At 44.2% G+C, this 14,596-nt stretch overlaps 1 protein-coding gene and 1 long non-coding RNA gene across 2 annotated transcripts in view; one reads left to right on the top strand and one right to left on the bottom strand.

The window, feature by feature from the left end:
• Positions 1-6,961: 6,961 nt before the first annotated feature.
• The window catches only part of TGFB2 (transforming growth factor beta 2), a 66,597-nt gene continuing 58,962 nt past the window's right edge, over positions 6,962-14,596 (top strand). The window contains exon 1 of the mRNA XM_071739679.1: positions 6,962-8,436. Coding sequence (XP_071595780.1) covers positions 8,094-8,436 — 343 coding nt within the window. The 5' untranslated portion in view covers positions 6,962-8,093. The remainder of the gene's footprint in view (positions 8,437-14,596) is intronic.
• LOC139794299 (uncharacterized) lies at positions 8,046-9,685 on the bottom strand. The gene is made up of 2 exons (XR_011725064.1): positions 9,530-9,685; positions 8,046-8,891 (listed from the first exon to the last, which is right to left on the bottom strand). It is a non-coding gene; the product is annotated as an uncharacterized lncRNA (long non-coding RNA).

Consider the following 14,596-nt stretch of genomic DNA (forward strand, 5'->3'; position numbering starts at 1 on the left):
CAAGATCTGTCAGTGAATGTGCAGGCTTTTTGAAAGTCTCACTTCACTGTTAATGAGATGGATGTACCAATGACACATATTTGTGAGCAGGCATTTCAGCTGTCAGTCTTGAATTGTCTGAAGTACAGATTGATGGAGTTTATGAAGATAGTTTTCCTGCTCTTGGGATCTGTTGTTGATAAATTTTTTTTGCAGAATACTTGTATTTTTCTAGAAAATACAGGCCTCTCAAATATGTGGAAAACCACAGCAATTCTTCTGACTTTATGCTTTTTAAGATCTTTGTCCTTAAGTCATGGTCCCCTTGGGTAACAGTGAAGTGCTGTCAGGTTCTCCTTCTGCAGAAACTTCCTGAGCACACTCCACATGCTGCCCACCCACCTGGGGCAGGACCTGTGCTGTCAGAGGCTCCCATGGAGAGAGGGGTGTTGCACAAAGTCTTTAACTTGAGGTGTGCAGCCAGATGGGGTACTCCACTCAGCCTCCAACTTGGCCTGGGGAATGTGCTTCTCTGCTTCCCAAGCAGAGCCCAGACCCAAGCCATTGGCCTGTTCTAGATCTAGCTCTAAAATAATCTATATCTGTCTTAATTATCAATATCACAGAATGAAAAAACATTCCATTATGACTGAGTGTAAAATCTCTCCTTATATTCCCAGTTGTGTTTTGACTCTGCATGGACAAGCTAGGGATACCAGTGCTTGCAGAGTTCTGTACCTTTCTTCAGAGCAAATAATATCAATATATAGGTTTTACAGAAAGTTCTGCTACAGGGAACCAAATCTCAGCTGAGCTGCAATGGATCATTCTGTTCTAGATTGAGTTGCCAAGCTCAAACCATCTTACTGGGAGGGTGTAGTTTAATCAGCCACTCAGGAGTACCGCTTTCATTGATTTCAGTAGCCACACAGGGAAAATTGGTTTAAAAATGTGTAAGGCTGGGAGGAGAAGGGAGAGTGGCAAAAAAATTACCTTCTCCAAGGCTGATTTTGTGAGTACAACATAAAACCTTAGTATTGCATGAGTTGGGTTTTTTGGATTTGTTTTTGTTTTCCCTAAGGTAATACAAAGCAATGCGTTGCCTTCTCTAAACTTACTAGGATCACCTTGGCTGTGTGTTGCTTAAGAGCCTTTAGGAAAAATATGTGTGAAGCTGGATTAGCCTGTTAGAGCTTTTCTTCTGTGGAGACTTTACTTGTGAAGAAGACAGTACTCCAGACCCAGGGCTGTTTGACTTTTGTTGCTGCAGAATAAAACTTAACACACAGCATTACTGTCTGGTCCCTTTTTTAAAATTGTTGCCCATTCATCTTGCTCCATATGTAGCAGTCTTAAAACTTCATCAGTGCAATCTGCATGCATATTCTAACTTGAGTTACATAATTTTAATTTGTTGAATAAACTCCTGTAGATGCTGTGTGAGGAATATCATATTTATAGAAATAATTTGTGTTACTTAATGAGGTATAACCCAAATCATCACTGAGTAGTTCAGAAATAGAAGACAACAGCTGAAGTACTGAGAAAGAGATGCAGGTCAGGAGTTCAAACACCGAGATTAAAAGGATGACTTTTTCTCTACTGTCTTTACTCTGTCATGCTTGCTAGAAGTAGATGTCAAGTCCTGGTATATAAACCACTGTGCTTACATTTATCCCTTTCCCTTTTATTTTTTTCATATTTTGTATTTTTAGTTAGTGAATCTGATCTTTTTCCTCTGCTGATATTTACAGCAGAAGTCTTACTGACTTTAGTGGAAACAGGATTTCCTGTGGTCATTAAAACCACAGGTGCTAGGATTAAGGAAGGGCCTTTTTATGGTGGTACTTAGACTACAAGTGTAATGATACCAAGAAGATTAACTTGGCATGCTTAGTATTGACAAGCAGATTTGGAAGAACACATGAGGAGATCAAACTCCAGGAGGTGTAATCAAGGGGGAACTTCTCTGGCATTCACAAAATGTTTATTAAGACTTCAGTTTTAACTGATGTGAATATGGGAATTGGCTGTTGGAAGCAGAAGCCCCTTTGAATGCAGCACTGATGTTTTCAATTTTGGTTTTTTTTTTCTATAATTGCATTCTTGATGTGTTTTATAAAGGTAGAGTTTTAAACACACAAACTACAGTGCTGTGTGGACATTACCTCTGACTGTAGTCCTGTGTTCTCACTTGATGTTAGAGATGGTGCTATTCCGTAAGATCACAGAGGTGACACCTGAATGTCTTTTTGGACCAGATCCCATTGACTACTCTCTTGTGATTGTTTCTTCTAAAGTTATTAAATCTATCTGTAGGAATGAGAACTTTTATATATCTATGTACATACATAAAAATATATGAAGAAACTTCTTCCTACATGCATTATATATATATTAGTCCATATATATATATAAAATACATCAATTCTTGTTCCTATTAATAGGTTCTCTGTGTGTGTATATATATATATATCAGAAACGTATCTTTGATTTGCAAGTTTACAAGTAGTTTTATATATATACATATACATATATGTATATGTATATATGGATAACAGTCTTGTGTGCCTAACAGTGTGTTCTATAAAGTAGCCTTTATCTTCTGGAATATGAGCATTGCAGGAGTGAGCTGTGGTTGTGTGAAATGCAATCCTGGGGGCAGAGGGGCTGCTTCTATTAGTCAGGATTTGCTCTCAAATTCATCCAGGCGTTACTGGGCACACTAATGAAATATGCAGCACAGAAGTATGGACTTCTACTTCACTAAGGATAATAAACAGTAAAATCTAAGGTTTTATTATGGTATATATTACAATTTTCCATTATTTGTCACCTCCTTTATGCCTCACCTTTTTTAGGTGCCACCTCAGCTCTACATGTTGAACCTTGTTGCACGCATGCTCCGTTTTATAAAATGAGAATTCAGAAGTTTTTTGCCTAGCCCCCTGCATCCTAGTAACTGAGATTCTACACGATCACAGTTACGGCTGCAGGTTTCTGTGTGTGCCACAAAGAATTAATTGTACAGTCATCCTGCACTTGTCATCAGTGTGAGAGTTTACAAAAGTCACCTCTTAACTTTTAAAAGGTATTCCTCTTCCAACAATGTTCTTTAGTTTATGAAATGTGGCCAGCCACCTCACTTAATGACCTGGTCGTCAGCAGTTTTAGAAAGATTATTGCCTTTGTATTTCACACAGCACATTTGTGTATAACCAAAACAATCTAAAAAGAAACCACAAATTGTAAAATCCTGACCACATAATTTTTAAGTTAACAGGAAACATGAAACCTTTATATTTAGTGAAGTAGCTTTCCAGGTGTCTCTTTTTATAATAAACAGTTAGTGTTTATTAAAATGAATCCATATATAAAAAGACAGTATTATATTGAATTAAAAGCTCCAAAACAGGTAAGTTTTGTTCTTTACCTGTATGGCCCATTCCTGCTTTGTGACTTACCAAGCTTCCACTGACAGCAGCCCCAATGGATGAGTCTAGTTCAAAAAGGCACAGGGAACAGATAAATGAAAGTTTAGTGTCTGATAATTCCAGCATCTTCTGAAACTAATACATAATCTTTAAATACAAACTATTTTGGAATTAATAAAAATTAAAAGCGTTTCAGGCTAAACCAGCCATAATTGGGATGATTTTTAAAGATACATCAGTCCTGAAAGGGGAGCTGGATTACCTGTGGAAAAAAGTATGTAATTCATAAATTTTTAATATATTGCCTTTTATGTAGTTTGCTGCTGTCATCTCACAATTTTTGATTGCCTCGTGTGTGCATTGCTTTAGCAAGGTAGAAATGGCACCTGTTTAGAGCCTAGTTTGCAGGACTTTTATGGCAAAAAGAAAAAAGAGTAAATGTGCAGGGGAGAAATTCCAGAAGTAAGATTAGGCATATTATGATATGTATGTTCCAGATATTTTCCATCTACAAAATGGAAAATCGGTGTTTATGAGAGTTGATTTGTATTTGAATGATTTGGCTAGTAGGTAGGTGGGGCAAACCAGCACAGCTCAGGCATCTGTGGTGGGCTTTCTGCAGCTGCTGGGGATTTAGTTCAAGTGGCCAGGGCTTCTGGAATGGAGAAGCTGAAACCTATCTCTGCTGCTGTGCTCAGGAAATTCTGCCTGGCAAAAGCATCACCATGGTGGTAACAAAAAGTTGTAGGGAATGAGAGCTTTGTGTCAGTCGTGAGGCAAAATGGAGACCTGCGCCAAGGCAAGGAAGGCTGACACTGTGTGTCACACTAAAAGGGTCAGAAAAGAAGCCAATGGGTCATCTCAAATGAGAACAAAATCAAGAGTTACTTGAATTCTTTTTTTTTTTTCCTAGCAGCTCTGAAGGGCTCTGAGGAAGCACTGCCAAATAAGGAGGAATCTAAGCAACTTTCAAAATCTAGCCAGAGTGGTTGCTGTCAGCTGGGCTGGATCTCTGAAGACTTAAGTTGAGGGCTCCTCTGAAGCTTTGAAGCCCTCCAGAATCTATATTTAGATGGTCAGCCAGGCACTGAGCAAAGGCAGGTTTGAAGCCTAAGGATCTCTAAGGTTCCAGGGTTTGTGAAAGACACTGCAGTTTGTTTGTTTGTTTCTCCAAAGTGGAATAAAAGTAAACTTTTAAGAATCAATCCGCTTTGCATTCTGGAAGGGTTGTATCTGCAGAGGCCTCCTGTGAGATGGTGGGAAGTTTTCTACAGAAGGATGGTGCAGAGCACTCTCTCCATGGCTCTATAGACCCTGAAGCAAGTGATGGGCAATGCAGTTACAGCAGTGAAGTGTTACAGGGCTGTAGTTGCTGTGTAAGGAATTTCTCCATGGTTTCAGGTGTAGCTTTTGAAGGAAATAATTTAATAACCCTTTTCTTTAGAAGCATTTGTGGCTGGGGCACCTCGTGTAAGAGAGCTGATTCCTCAGCTGCTTAGCAGCAGAGCTGTGAGATGTAACAGCTCAAGGAACTGTCGCCTTGGTTTTTTTTGTACAGGTGTGTTGCAGAAGTGAAACCAGCTGAGTCTACATGTTGAGCCTGCTTGTTTATTTGAGTATTTTGGAAACATTGCCATTTCTGACACCACAGCTGTGTTTTTGAGGTCAGCAGGAGCAGGACATTGACATGTGCAGCAGTAGAAGTGTGATGTTGTGGGAGAGACGTTTAATGGGGCCTTGCAGGAATTGATAGATTTAAGTGGAAAGCACCGTGAACTCGTTTCAGGGGGATACAACATGTCTTGGTTGCATCTGTGGTGCTGTAAATACCCACAGATTTTTAAAGAGTGAAGAGTAGGTTTACTCTCAGAGTCTGTGTGTCTACATACTAGCAAATAATATATTGTTTAGCTTCTCCAGCTCTCGGAGAATCTCTTTTGGTACCCACAGCAGCAGTAGGTGGCTGGCTGGGTGTGTTAGTGAGAGATTCCCCCACACCAGAGCGCTTTCCAATGCAAACAGCAGGCAGCAGCTCCAAGCTGCTGGGCACTTCTGTCACCCCAGCACACAACCACAGCTCCTCAGAGAAGGAAAGCACTTTTCCTTGCAGACACACTGGGGAGGAAAAGCTCATTTGCCATTGAGGCTGCCCTCGAGCTTTAGAAAACAAACATTTTGCAGAAAGAAGATGGTTCATGAGATGTGGTCAGCCAGAGAAAGTCAGTGGTGGTGGCTGGGTGATGTGTGTCCTACAAGATCCTCTTTTTACTTTCAGATTGGTCACAGTCATCCTATTTCTCTTCTGTGTATTTATTAGCCCCTAATACTACAGGCAAGGGCCCAGCTGGGCTTCTGAATGCCTGTGGCCCTTTGAGAGCTTCCTCTACATGTTTCTTCTATTCTGGAAGCAGTGCAGAGGTTCTTCAGAAATAGCCTTGTCCCATCTAGGAGGGTGTGATTGGAAACTCCTGGCAAGTAAAACCTGTGGCAACTTAATTCAGAAGGGACTCCAGGGCTAAAATGAGTGAGGGTAAAGAAAAAAACACCACTTAATCACTGTAATGTTAATGTTGATGTACAGGGGTGATAAATGACCTGTGAAAGAAAAGCTTTATGGCATGAAGCTGAGGGATGCCTAGCAGACAGTGGAGTAATTTCCCCAGGGCTGAGGAGTCTTTTTGAGGCCAAAGCATGAGGCATTCCCCATTTCTCACGCGCACTGGAGCAGGCATGGATGGAGACTGTGATGTTTGTTGCGGCCAGTGGAGGCAGCGGAAAAACTGAATTACAGGCGCAGCCTAAGCATTTGGGGCTTGATAGTTTCTGTCAAGTGCAGATGAGGAAACCTCAGAACAAACCCTCCTCATCACAAACCCACCTCATCGCTTCTCCCTCCCCTCCCGTCCCCCCGTCCCCCCCCCCCCGCCGGTTCGGCTGGCAGCGGACAGTCAGCAGGGGTGGACGAGAATTGCCAAAACACATTTAGAAGCAAAACTTGCCAACAAGGTGAGGGCAGTGTGAAGGCTGCGTACCTCCTGCAGTCGGTACAGTAGACAGACAGATCCTACCCTCTGCCCTGCCACCCTTAAAACAGTCGCGTCCAAGCCGTTTCCAAGAGGCACGTAACTCTTCCTCTTATAGCAGGGGCGGTATTGGGCCCAATTACTTTAATAAGAGGGACAAGCAGCAGTAAAGCCTTCCTTTTTTTTTTTTTTTTTTTTTTTTTCCTCCCTCCCTCCTTCTCTTTTTTCTTTTTCTATTTTTTTTTTTCTTTAAAAAAAAACCCTGGCAGGAAGCTGCTTTTTCTTCCCGGCTCTGGGCTGCCTCTCCTCTCCCCCCCTCCCGGGGTGAGGCACCTTGGCAGGCGGCGGCCAGGCTGCAGTCTGCCTCTCGCCGTTTGCGCGGAGGGTGAATAAATAGGCGGGCGGCAGAGGAGCCCTCCGCTCCCGCAGCCCCTCCACGTCACTTCACGGCGAGGCGAGCACGTGGGGCGGGGAGAGCTTATAAATCTCCCTCTCCCTGCGCGACCGTGATGTTATCTGCTGGCACCCGTCCGCTCCTCGCAGGGAGAGCCGCGGGGCCGGGGGAGGCGGGCGGGGGGCGCCGGGCGGAGCGCTAGATCCTCCGGGAGCTGCTCCGCTCCGCGCCGCCGGGGCTAGCCCCAGCCCCGCCGGGGAGTCTGGGGGAAGAGCGGCGGCCAACCCCGGGGCGGCCAGCTCCGCGCCTGCGATCTGCGGGAGGCCGTCGGCGCTGCCTCGCTGACTGCGGCGTGGGGTTGGCGTTTCGGAAGGAGGAGGAAGAGGAGGGAGCTGGAAACAGCCCTACAGCGCGCAGCGGCCCGGGCGGGGGTGGGTCGGTGCATGCAGCGCTGGGCGCACGCAGCAGCCTGCGGGACGCGGCCGGACTCGGAACCAGCGCCGCCGCTCGCAGCCGCCGCGGGGCCGGGGCGCGGGGCCGCCGCTTCCTCCTCCTCCTCCTGCCGCTCCTCCCGGCCGCGGGGGCCGGGGCTCGGCGCCGCCGGGCGCACACGTGGGGGCTGAGTGCCGCCGGGCGCGGGGCGGTGCCGCTGCCCGCCCAGAGCCGCCGGGCGCCGCGGGCGCACGGCGGGGCTCAGTACCGTGCCGGCACCCTCTGCCCCGCCAGCTGCGGCAGAGCCCTGTAATACCCATCGCCGCTTCTCCTACCTTCTTCCTTTTTTTTTTTTTTTTTTTTTTTTTTTAATTTTTCCTCCCAGCCCGCCTCCGCGCCCCCCCCCCCCCTCTTTTTTTTTTTTTCTTTCCCCTTCGTTTTTTTTTTTCCAGCGGACTCTGCCAGCGCGCTGAAAACAGCCTGTCTTCCATTGACTTGATTTGCAGGTTTGTTAAGCTGTTTGGGGGTTTTTCCCTCCCCTTTTTTTTGCTGTCCGGCTCACTCTACCCTTAGTATTATCAACTTGTAGCAACTTTTTGTTTTATTTTCTTAATCTAATTTTTTTATTGTGATTGGTATTTTTTCACGCCTCCCGTGCGTTTTTCGATTGCAAGTCGTCCTTGCAGTCCGGTGTTTAACTGCATTTTGTCTGCAGATCTTCCCTTTGTTTGCACAAATCCCCTTTTTTATTTTTTAATATTTTTTTTGTTGTTGTTGTCGTTCGTTGTTAAAGTCACTCTTTTTGGGGGGCGCTGTATTTAAACACTTAAAATGCACTGCTATCTCCTGAGCGTGTTTCTCACCGTGGATCTGGCCACCGTGGCTTTCAGCCTGTCTACCTGCAGCACCCTCGACATGGATCAGTTTATGCGCAAGAGGATCGAGGCTATCCGGGGGCAGATCTTGAGCAAACTAAAGCTCACCAGTCCCCCGGACGAGTACCCCGAGCCCGAGGAGGTGCCCCCGGAGGTCATCTCCATCTACAACAGCACCAGGGACCTGCTGCAAGAGAAAGCCAACCACAGAGCTGCCACTTGTGAAAGGGAGAGGAGCGACGAGGAGTATTATGCCAAAGAAGTTTACAAAATAGACATGCAGCCTTTTTACCCCGAAAGTAAGTCCTCTGTGTTTGTGCATGTGTGTGTCATTTCACCTCCGAGGCTTGGCAGTGCCCAGCACCTTCAAAGACCAGCCTCATGCACCACAATCTGCCTTCTGTGCTGTTTGCTCTTATGCCCAGCATCTCCTTAGGTGGTTGCTTCTAGGGTTTCGTGTAGGTGTTTTGGTATACATATGCTTGGGTGGGTGGGAGGGTGTCAGTTGTCCCCCCCCGAATACCACGGGGGTTCCCATCCCCTTTGAATTCACCCAGGAGACCAATAAAGGTGTCTCTGCTTTCGACCACCATGTACCTGAGTGAAGCTCCCCCCAGGATCTTGCTCCCTCCCCCAGCACTGGATTTAGCACCCCTGCAGCCCTGTGTGCAGCCTCCAAAAAGAGCTAATAGCTTTCCACTGCTGTTGTTTCCCTTGGAGTGTCTGGATCGGGCAGGTTTCCATTTCTCCATAACTGAAAAGAAAAGGAGGTCTTTAAGAAAACAACAAGCCAGCAGCTCCTTTTCTGTCTGCGCCCCTCCAGGACATTGTCCCGCAGACCGCTACTGAGATAGGTGCTCAGAGAGGACAGAGGCACAGATATACTCCGTCCTCTTCCCACTTCAACTAACTTCCTCTTTCAGTTCGTGGGCACTTTCATTTCCAGTACAGAAAAAAGTTTTCTCTTCTGGGTAACCTTGGTTCTTGGGACCTGCCTCAGCCCGTCTGCATTTTGCTGTTTTTAATGACCTTCTGGAGATCCATGTTACACACATGCACACACAAATTAAAAAATAGTACAAATGCTCTGGGCTGACCAAATCCTTTAAAAATGATTAATAGTCATAACGACATGCCTTTTTGTTTTGATAGTCAAGCTTAAGTGTAGAGAGAAAAAAAAAAAAAAAAAAGAAAAAAGCACCGCACTCCCTTAAAAGAATCTGGATCATCATCATGCTGAGGAAAGTGAAATACCAGAAGCAGAAAGTAACTTCCCCGTTCGCCTACCCAAACCCTAGTCCCTACTTTTCATTTAGCTTGCTTTTTTCTCTCCTTCCTCCCCCTCCACTTGATGCCCTATATATCTGTTGTCAGATTTTGAAAAGCACATACCTCTTGCTTAAATAGATAATGCAGCCATCTTGGTAACTTTATCCTAGAGTTTCTAATTGCATTTTCCCCTTATTTATTTTTAGTTTAGCAAGCTGTAGCTTTGGGGCTTGCTCCATCTTGCATGTGATAATCCTAGGATGCCAGCCAAGGTATTGGTGCAGCTGCCTCCCTTTCTTCCTTTATTCTTAAATGACAGCATCAGGTACAGGACATCCTGGCAGTCGGAGTCATTTTATTATTGTAATTATGGCACCATCTGTAATAGCCATGATAAATACACTCCACCCTTGTTGCCCTCAGGGAAGAAATACTTTTTTAATATTTTTTTTTCTTTTTTTTTAATGTGTATTTGGAGCCAAGTGGGAGCAGAGAGGTTCAGTATACTTCATAGCCACAGTGAGAATAGAGAAAGCGTGCCTGCTTTCCATGTTGCAGTACTATAGTATTTTGCTGGTGTTTTTAGGAGATGTCAGCACTTTGTCTTTAGACCTGGCAGGTAATGCCCTGAGCAGAGGAGTAAACACCTATGGGCAAAGGTTAGGAAGACTGATAGTAGTGCCTTGGCTTGTGGAGATGACCCTGTTTCTGAGAACTGTAAAATACATCCATCTGTTCTTTTCCCTTGCATGAGCAAACTACAGAGAACTGACAGTCCAAAATGCACATGCATACTTTCCAGAAAATTAAAATTTCTGTGGTGTGTGACTTGGAGGGTGTTGACAAAAGACGATCTATTTTTAAAATGCTGTCAGAGGCCAGATTTGTACTGAAGTATCAATAGAGGTTTTGGAAGCCCGAAGGAGATTGCAGCTATCTACCAACAGAGTGCATCAGACGTTTGGGATCGGAGGGCCAGTCAGCAGCAGATCCAGTACTACTGTGCAAGGGCTGTCGCTAACATCAGAGGAAGAGGTTAACTGTTTTTCCACTGCTCTCTAGTTATGCTGGGTGAAGCAAACCTTTCCAAAAAAGACAGAAAGGAAGAAATTGCTCCACTGTATTTTAAAGGAAGAAATTGAAAGCACAGCTCTGGCAGCCACAGGAGCTGTGTCCTAGATGTCTCGGAGTGAATTTTTTTTAACTCTACAATTCCTGCTGCATTGGAGGGAGGCAGGAGGGAGTAGGGGATCAGTGTGAAAGCACTGGAGGTCAAAAGCTGTTGGAAGGAAGGCATGGGAAAGATCAGTGGTTCAGTTTTTACCACAAGTTGTTAGCATTCAGTAACTGACTACAACCCAAGTATTACAAATATGCTCTAATTATACTCATAGTCAGCAATATATCACTACAGATAGCTGTTAGGTCTTTGTGGGGCATTTTGTAAAGTTCAGACTAAATATGTTTAGCAATGAGGAGATTTAAAAGGAAAACTATAAGAGATATTGTATATACCCTAAGGCATATTCTGTTTTAGATATTATCCTTGGCCAACTGTACTGTATAAATACAGTAAATATGAATAGAACTGGCAACATGCCAATCTCATGGGATGAATTTTAGTCAAGAAGGTATTTATGGGATATAAATAATACTGTGTCAACATTTAAAGAAGGGATCTGATTAGTTTTGAATGTATTCATATTAATCTTTTCACATGCTGTTAGTTTAAGGCTCAAAGTAAAGTTATGCTAAGGTTTACTGATAGTTTGCACTGAGGAAGTAAGGGGGCATCTGGCATCTGGCTTGACAGTCCACTTGAGGTTAAAGACACATCTAGTCAGAATATATATGGAAATTCAGCGAGTCAGGGACTGCTGGACCCAAAAAGAACAGCTGTGAAAAGTAGTGGTGGAAAAAAATACTACAAATCGGTTTGGAAGAACCAAAAAAGTTTTTGTCTGTGAAGCATGCCTGCCTGTGTTGCACGAATTTGGCAGTTTGAAGCTCTCCTAAGTCCAGTTGACATTCACAAATTAAGTTGTTCTAGGGAGCAGTTTAAAGAGAGAGGTGGAATATGGAAGCTGAGCACAACATGAAAGAGAGTTCTTGCAAGTATTGTGCCTAGGCAGTTAACTATGTTGATGCTTGATAGCAATTTCTATGAAAGATAGATCACTTCAGAAGTTTATTATTTATCAGTTTCTCATTGTTTATCTAGGGCTTGGTACTTAAGTTCATTACTGATTCGAGACTTGAGTGCGAAGGACCATAGCATTGATAATAAGCAGAATTTAATGGCAGTATAGGTATGGATTGCAAATTGTAATCCTAACGCATACCTAGGACACTCAAAAAAAAAAAAAAAAAAAAAAAAAAAAAGTCGGGTGCTGTTTTTGCACAGATTTTGAACTACTTTAGTAGCCTCTATGGGTTCCAGCCTACACTGGGTGGTAGGTTTAGTTTTCCCAGGAGCTGCGTACCATGAATATTGCTTTTACACTAACTGTTGTTTTGCTAAATATTTGCTTCATGAAAGACAACATTATACACTGGCTGGGCACAATGACATGCTTCTACTTTATCAACAAAGACTTGATTTGCCAGCAATAACACTTACGTGGGCTCCTTTTCTTCAGGAGAGCAGAATTACGAGTACAGGAGCTGCTGTGCTCCGCGGCTGGCGGCACTGACAGCATCATTACTACAATGTTAACAGCTACAGCTGTGTGGTTCACCTGTGCTTGTATTTAGCAGAATACAGAATTTAATCTTTCAGGTTTTCCTGTGTTGTTAATGCATAATAATGTTGTTAAGCATTCTTGGAAGGGATACTTTGTTTTAAAACCTATCTATGCTGTCCTTATGGTTGTTCTCTGGAGCACCTCTTGTAGGAGGTGTTTGCCAGGCTTACTCTCTGGTTTGCAGAGGAAACCTGAAGCAATGCAAAGGCTTCCCCAAGGAGAAATGTGGGAGGAGCAGTTCCTTGCTCCTTGTTCATGAATGACACTTATTACAGTCTTCCTAGGTAGTAATGAAAAAAATTTTAAAAAGCAAAACAAAACAGGAAATTGCTAATGGCTTTAAAAATGGGTAGGGTAGTTTTTTGGACAGTAGTCCTCTACGTACTAAGGGGGATAATGACATAACTTTCTTCAGTCCACTAACCAAGGGCAGCTGACATGAAAGAACACTTTATTCTTCCACTCGTTTGGAGCAGATGGTGGGGTGCACCGTGTGTGTTTTCTGCCTGCCTTCTGAATCACCAGTGACTTGGTGTAAGCACGTAGGGCACCACACTGGGAGAGAGGGAAGTCCCCAAGTTGCTCTGGCATGGTATGTGGTCCCTGCAAAGACATGGAGCTGTTGTCATGAGTCCAGAAAAGGGACATGAAGATGATCAGAGGGCTGGAGCACCTCTCCTATGAAGACAGACTGAGAGAGCTGGGGTTGTTCAGCATGGAGAAGGCTCTGAGGAGACCCTGTAGTGACCTTCCAGGGCCTGAAGGGGCCTACAGAGGAGCTGTAGGCATGTAGTGGTCGGATGAGGAGTAATGGTTTTTAACTGGAGAGGGGTTGATTTATGTTAGATGTTACAAGAAACTTTTTATGTGAGGGTGGTGAGACACTGGAGCAGGTTTTCCAGGGAAGTTGTGAATGCCTCCTCCCTGGAAGTGTTCAAGGCCAGGTTGGATGGGGCTTTGAGCAACCTGGTCTAGTGGAAGGTATCCCTGCCCATGTCAGGGGGGCTGGAACTAGATGATCTTTAAGGTCCCTTCTGACCCCAATCATTCTGTATTTCTATTATTTCTGGAGGAGTATGAAACCTACAGAAAAGTAAACCACCCATGAGTCCCTCTCTTTAACACTGCAAGGTTATAAGACTGGTGAGACTGAAATGTAGGGCTATATTCCCAGTCTTTTCTGTAACCTTCCTTGAATTTCTCGGGCATCTGTTTTAAAGAGGCACTTTCACTGTATTTTGGTGAGTGAAAAGGCTAGATGTGCATCACAGCACTTGCTGATACCCACCCCTTAAGCCCACTGGCAGTGTGAATGTTTTATAGTCCCAGAGAACAATCTAGAAATGTGCTCTTCTGCTCATGGCTGGAGATATTCAGGGGTGCCCAGAGGTCATACCACCCTTTCTGGCTCCAGTTAATTGGAGGACTGGCTGAGAATAGTTGATTGTATGGAGAAAGTAGTGCATCATCTTAATTAGCTGCTGGTTTGCTCATCCTTGGTGCACTATGTGAGAACAGTGGTGGTCATCAGGATGGCTGTGTTACTTTGAAGTTACTACTTACAGCATTTTACTGTCAGTTTGAGATTCCTGCCTGCACTGGAGCTGAGCAAAAAGATGAATGGGAACTCCTGGCTGTTGTCTTCGGCAAGCTTCTTCACAGTTCTTAAACATGCACAGAGCTTCACACACATGAATGGACTTATTACCATTAAGGCTCTGTATGCCTAATTAGCTTCCTGAATTAGGGCTCGCTTTATGGCACATTTGCAAGGATGAATAAAACCAGACATTTCAAATCCCTCTTGCTGCGTTGAAATCTGTCATTTGGGCATTGGAGCCCAGTGAGAAGGAAATGCTTTACTGGACGTTTTAGAGAGGAAATAATAGGTTCTTCAGTACTTCCATGATCCTGAAGAAGGCTGACCCTGTTGGGAGCTGGCTTCTTCTGCCTTTGCAGTGTTTGTGCTAGACTGCTCCCGTATTTCAGATAAAGAAAGCAACCCCAGGGTACAGTGACAAAACAAGTCATGAGTGAAGAATCACAAGTGTTTCCATTCCTGTTGTGAAACCACATGCTGCATGTCATCAAGCAATCAGTTTTTAGTTTGAGGATGATATGCTCCCCAGGTATTATTTATTGTAATACTGTGTTATGGATGTTTCTGCTGATTTGTTTAGACTAAAAATTTTGGTTTGATCCTTTGCTTAGGGAAAGTTTGCATCTTGCCCTCAACCATAAGCTGTTGCTTTTTTCCCTTTTAGTCTGCAGTGCTGATTGGTAAGTGCCTTGCTCCAGCATCACTGTTGGTTGCCTTCCTGTAACAGGCTATCTGAAGAAATCGTGTTTCTTTCCCCCTCTGCTCTGTACTTGTGAGACCGTACCTCAAATACTGCGTCCAGTTCTGGTGTCCCCACCATAAGGAGGACATAGATCTGTTGAAATG

This window comes from Heliangelus exortis, chromosome 3 (assembly GCF_036169615.1).
Source record: "Heliangelus exortis chromosome 3, bHelExo1.hap1, whole genome shotgun sequence".
Lineage (NCBI taxonomy): Eukaryota > Metazoa > Chordata > Aves > Apodiformes > Trochilidae > Heliangelus > Heliangelus exortis.